Below are 4318 nucleotides of genomic sequence, written 5' to 3'. Positions count from 1 at the left end.
AGGTCAAAGTAAAGACCCTGGCCTGTAGATTTGCGTTAAGATTAAGAAGCGCAGCGAGTATGATCAAACTAATAATCTAATCTAAAAAATATCCATGTTTGTACATACATGGAAGAAAATAATCAGCCCTATTCTGCATTTTGACTCGAATCGAATTTTTCTCCGTTTGACATCTTTGGTATTCTGCGTTCCGTTTCCTTTCAATCAATCTTCGAAATTTACGATTATACCTATTCTACATTTCGATCATAGTTACGTTTCCTAAGTTGCGAGAGTATGTACAATGACTATGTTCTCTGTTGGTATGAACCGGTGTAGTGCTCAATTCTCTCATTGACTCACTAAACCAATTTGTTATACCAAATTGAGACGCAGCATAATGAGGTCAGTCGATTGGCTCAAGTGATATGAGTCTTTTATAGCAACAAAACATAAACGAACGGGAGCGAAACGACGAAACAGAGACAGCGTGCGAAAGCACACTAACAGCCCGATTCTGTGCACTTGACAAATTATCAAAATATTGATAATTTATCAAGATTTTTATCAAGCAAGAAGTTTTTTGTTATTCTGTGGTAATCTTTATAAAACTTAAAGCTTCAGAGTGCAGCGCTTTTCCCCACACGTGTGGTGAACAATTTAATGAAACAGAAACAGCTGATTTCTGTTTACTTTATGTTATTCACGAAATGGATTCTGCTACAACGTAACTATTTCACATATTGTTCATTATTTGTTGTAAAATAATATTTAACTTAATATTAAAATTAATTTACAGGGAATCAAAACACGACCGTGCTACTCACGAGCAACTTGAGCTATACGTTGCGTTTTGCCAGGCACACCCAGAAATTGGCACTGGAAAAAATTCGCCAAAGTCGCCTCAGCAAATGCAAGACTTGTGGAAGCAGCTGGCAGAGGAGTTGAATTCTAGCAGAGGACCAACACGTTCTGCGGCTAAATGGAAAGAGGTAACTTGCCTCATATTAGTTAAATTTTTTTATATTTGATGCAACGCTTTTATACATATCTATATAGACGTTGGGTGTGTGGAAGAGTCAACTACGCACGCGGGCAAGGCGGCTGAAAATGAGCCAGAGGCTGACTGGAGGAGGACCAAGCTGCAAGCCGATGAGCGACTTTGAGGAAAAGGCTTTAGCCACATTTGGATCTGCAGCTGTTGATGGGGTGAAGACCATTCAGAGCTTTGGGTTGACATATTCGCTTGAGCCTTTGTCAGTTGAGGGCCCAATATCACCTGAAAGCACATCTTCTTTGGACAGTCCTCAGCCACCATGCAGTCCATTACTAATACCGCTAAAGCTAGTAGAACCGTCAAGCCCAGGACAACCGCCAAGCCCAGGACAACGGCTTAGCACAGAAATATCAGCAAATCCCGCACCATCTCCATGTTCATCGCTAAGCTTGGAAAATCAGGTACCTTTTTTTATTGTATTACAACATATTTATGTATGTACATATATTTTTGTGCATTTTTTAATTACTTTTTATTCTTTTTAAGGATGCTCGCACATCGCGGCTATCACGGGGTGAGCGGTCTAAATTAATTAGCACTTTGATAGCAAACATTTCAAAGAGGAATGCTGCTGAGGACGAAAAGCAACGCATTGAAAATGAAAGGCGTGAAGAGCACCGGGAGATGACGCAGACCATCCAAGGTCTAACCAATACTGTCGCAGAACTTGTGAATGTTCTTAATCAAAACAGGTCGCAATAAAAATATAAAAAAATAATTTTTGCTTACTTTTTTATTTACATATTTCAATGGGTTCCAGATAAATACAGTGAAGCAAATAAAAACTGAGACGCAACATTTAAGCAAGTTTTGGCTATTTTTCTTTAGTTTATTTAATGTTTATTATTTTGTTATGAAAGTATAGCTGATTACTTGACAAAGTTTAAATAAATCCAAATTTCAGACTTTGTTATATTTGTTGATATTTTCTAAAGATGCTGATTAAATAGTTAGAAATTTTCGTTGACATTTTTCTGAATTTTTATTTTTTTGCACAAAGTCTGAAATTTTGATTTATTTAAACTTTGTCAAGTAATCAGTTATACTTTCATAACAAAATAATAAACATTAAATAAACTAAAGAAAAATAGCCAAAACTTGCTTAAATGTTGCGTCCCAGTTTTTATTTGCTTCACTGTATTTATTTACATCTTTGGATTAGAATTTGAAAACAAAATGTACAGTCTGCGCCAAATGTTAGTGTACACCTTGATCTAATATAATAATCACAATTATTGTCACGAATAATTTTTTGCATAAATTATTTATGAAAATATATTTAATTCTATAATATAAACCATATAAGTCAAAGTTTCACACTTTATATAAAGTTCCCAAAAATTCAAAAAATCTATTTTTATATGGAAGAAAATGAGCAACACCCTTCACAAAAAAAATTCTAAAAAATCAACGGTAATCTTAGCGACTTGAAACTTGCACTTTGTTTTGCTAAAATTTAATGGGCTATAAAACTGCTTACTCGAAAATTTTCCAGAGATTCTGAATTTTTGAAATATTTAAAAACATTTTTTTAATTTTTATAAACTTTATATAAAGTGTGAAACTTTGATTTATATGGTTTATATTATAGAATGAACTACATTTTCATAAATAATTAATGCAAAAAATTATTCATGATAATTGTGATTATTATATTAGATCAAGGTGTACACTAACATTTGGCGCAGACTGTACATTTTGTTTTCAAATTCTAATCCAAAGATGTAAATAAATACAGTGAAGCAAATAAAAACTGGGACGCAACATTTAAGCAAGTTTTGGCTATTTTTCTTTAGTTTATTTAATGTTTATTATTTTGTTATGAAAGTATAGCTGATTACTTGACAAAGTTTAAATANATTATGATTTTCTTGGTTTTTAATTTAATTAATTTAATTAATTTAAAAAAAGTAATCAAATAATGCAAGCAGGTTTAGTTGGAAAGTCAAGTCGGAGAATTTTCGCATTTCTGGCTTTACTTCTGGATAAATTTAATAACTAAAGGGTTGAAATATATCTCGATCTTGTTCTTTCACCTTCGCGTATATACTGTGAAGAATCAACAGCATTATTTGGAGAATCAAAGTCTTCTGCAACCTCGTCCTCTACCTCGTTCAGCATAATTCCCGCTTTCGTCATTATATTGTGCAATATAACGCATGTGCTTACAACCAGAGCGGAAGTTTCATGGGAATAATGTAGAACTCGGTGCTTCAGCAAACATCTGAAGCGCGATTTTAAAACACCAAACGCTCTTTCAATGCAGTTTCTGGCAGAACCATGTAATCTATTATACTTTTGCTCTTTAGAGGTATTAGGTGCTCCAACTGGTGTTAGAAGCCATGACTCTAGAGGATAACCTTGATCGCCAATAAGCCAAGATTCTTTCGGGTGTTGTACAGACATATCAGCGTGCTGACGAATGAGATGCTCCCGTAGGTTAGAAGTTGCCCAAATCCCAGAGTCATGTGTTGCCCCCGGGAATTTGGCGTTTAAAAATGTGAAACATAAACGGTGATCACAGACCTGAGAAACAGAATATTTATGAATTACAATGGTCACATGCATACAACTAAACTTACTGCTTCGACATTTATACTGTAGAACCCTTTCCTATTTAAATATAAATTAAGAGGACGGTCAACATTATTTGATGGTGGAGCAACAATAGCAATATGCGTGCAGTCAATTGCTCCTATTGTGCTTTTTATGCCAAATTTTCTAAAAAATCAAGAATAAAATTCATATAGCTTAACTTAAATCGTTCTTTTTCAATTTTCTTTAATACATACCCTGTTTTTACAAAAGTTTCTTCCTCAGCCGAACTGGGAAATTTTATTTCTCCTTCCTTCACCTTTACAATAAGCTATGCCACAGCCCGCAAACTTCTGGAAAGAGACGACTGACTCATTGGCAAGTTGAAGTTGTTGCCTACACATTTTTGGTATGAGCCGTGCCCAAAGAAGTTTAAAGCTGACAAAACTCTTATAGTTAAGGGAAGTGACGTGTTTGGCTATCATGTGGGGCCAGTTCATCAATGATACGACGGCAAATTTCACGTGTCAAACGAAAATTTTCCATAAACGTTTTATCACTCAACGAAAATGGATCACTATCATCTCGTAAACTTCTTAAGTAACGCGCGCGATCTCTATTTTCGCAATTTTCCTCTTCGTCTAAAAACAACAATAAAAGTAAAATATCTTCTTCCATTATAATAAATTAGTTTTCACAACTATGCACAAAGAATAAAACAGATGTTTTATTTGTCAAGAGCATTTG

At 34.4% G+C, this 4318-nt stretch overlaps 2 protein-coding genes across 2 annotated transcripts; one reads left to right on the top strand and one right to left on the bottom strand.

Annotated features, from left to right (window-relative positions):
- Positions 1 to 817: 817 nt before the first annotated feature.
- Positions 818 to 1792, top strand: LOC108369057 (uncharacterized). The gene is made up of 3 exons (XM_017624032.1): positions 818 to 971; positions 1039 to 1437; positions 1523 to 1792. The coding sequence occupies exons 1-3, from the start codon at positions 891 to 893 to the stop codon at positions 1736 to 1738; spliced, it is 696 nt and encodes a 231-aa protein (XP_017479521.1). The 5' UTR covers positions 818 to 890; the 3' UTR covers positions 1739 to 1792.
- A 1213-nt stretch (positions 1793 to 3005) lies between these two features.
- LOC108369056 (putative nuclease HARBI1) lies at positions 3006 to 3746 on the bottom strand. Its single transcript, XM_017624030.1, has 2 exons — positions 3619 to 3746; positions 3006 to 3562 (listed from the first exon to the last, which is right to left on the bottom strand). Exon 2 carries the CDS (start codon positions 3440 to 3442, stop codon positions 3035 to 3037), a length of 408 nt encoding a protein of 135 aa, XP_017479519.1. The 5' UTR covers positions 3443 to 3562; positions 3619 to 3746; the 3' UTR covers positions 3006 to 3034.
- Between the last annotated feature and the right edge of the window lie 572 nt (positions 3747 to 4318).

Source organism: Rhagoletis zephyria, unplaced genomic scaffold (genome assembly GCF_001687245.7).
Source record: "Rhagoletis zephyria isolate East Lansing unplaced genomic scaffold, Rhagoletis_zephyria_1.1 Rzeph_scaffold_03477, whole genome shotgun sequence".
Taxonomy (NCBI): Eukaryota; Metazoa; Arthropoda; class Insecta; order Diptera; family Tephritidae; genus Rhagoletis; species Rhagoletis zephyria.
This window is presented reverse-complemented; position numbering and strand designations above follow the sequence as displayed.

Bases quoted from the DNA above. Each gene is read 5' to 3' on its own strand.
- LOC108369056 (XM_017624030.1), bottom strand. From the start codon at position 3,442: ATGTCTGTACAACACCCGAAAGAATCTTGGCTTATTGGCGATCAAGGT.
- LOC108369057 (XM_017624032.1), top strand. From the start codon at position 891: ATGCAAGACTTGTGGAAGCAGCTGGCAGAGGAGTTGAATTCTAGCAGA. The intron at 972-1,038 runs GTAACTTGCCTC...ATATCTATATAG, and splicing joins CTGCGGCTAAATGGAAAGAG to ACGTTGGGTGTGTGGAAGAG. The intron at 1,438-1,522 runs GTACCTTTTTTT...ATTCTTTTTAAG, and splicing joins CGCTAAGCTTGGAAAATCAG to GATGCTCGCACATCGCGGCT.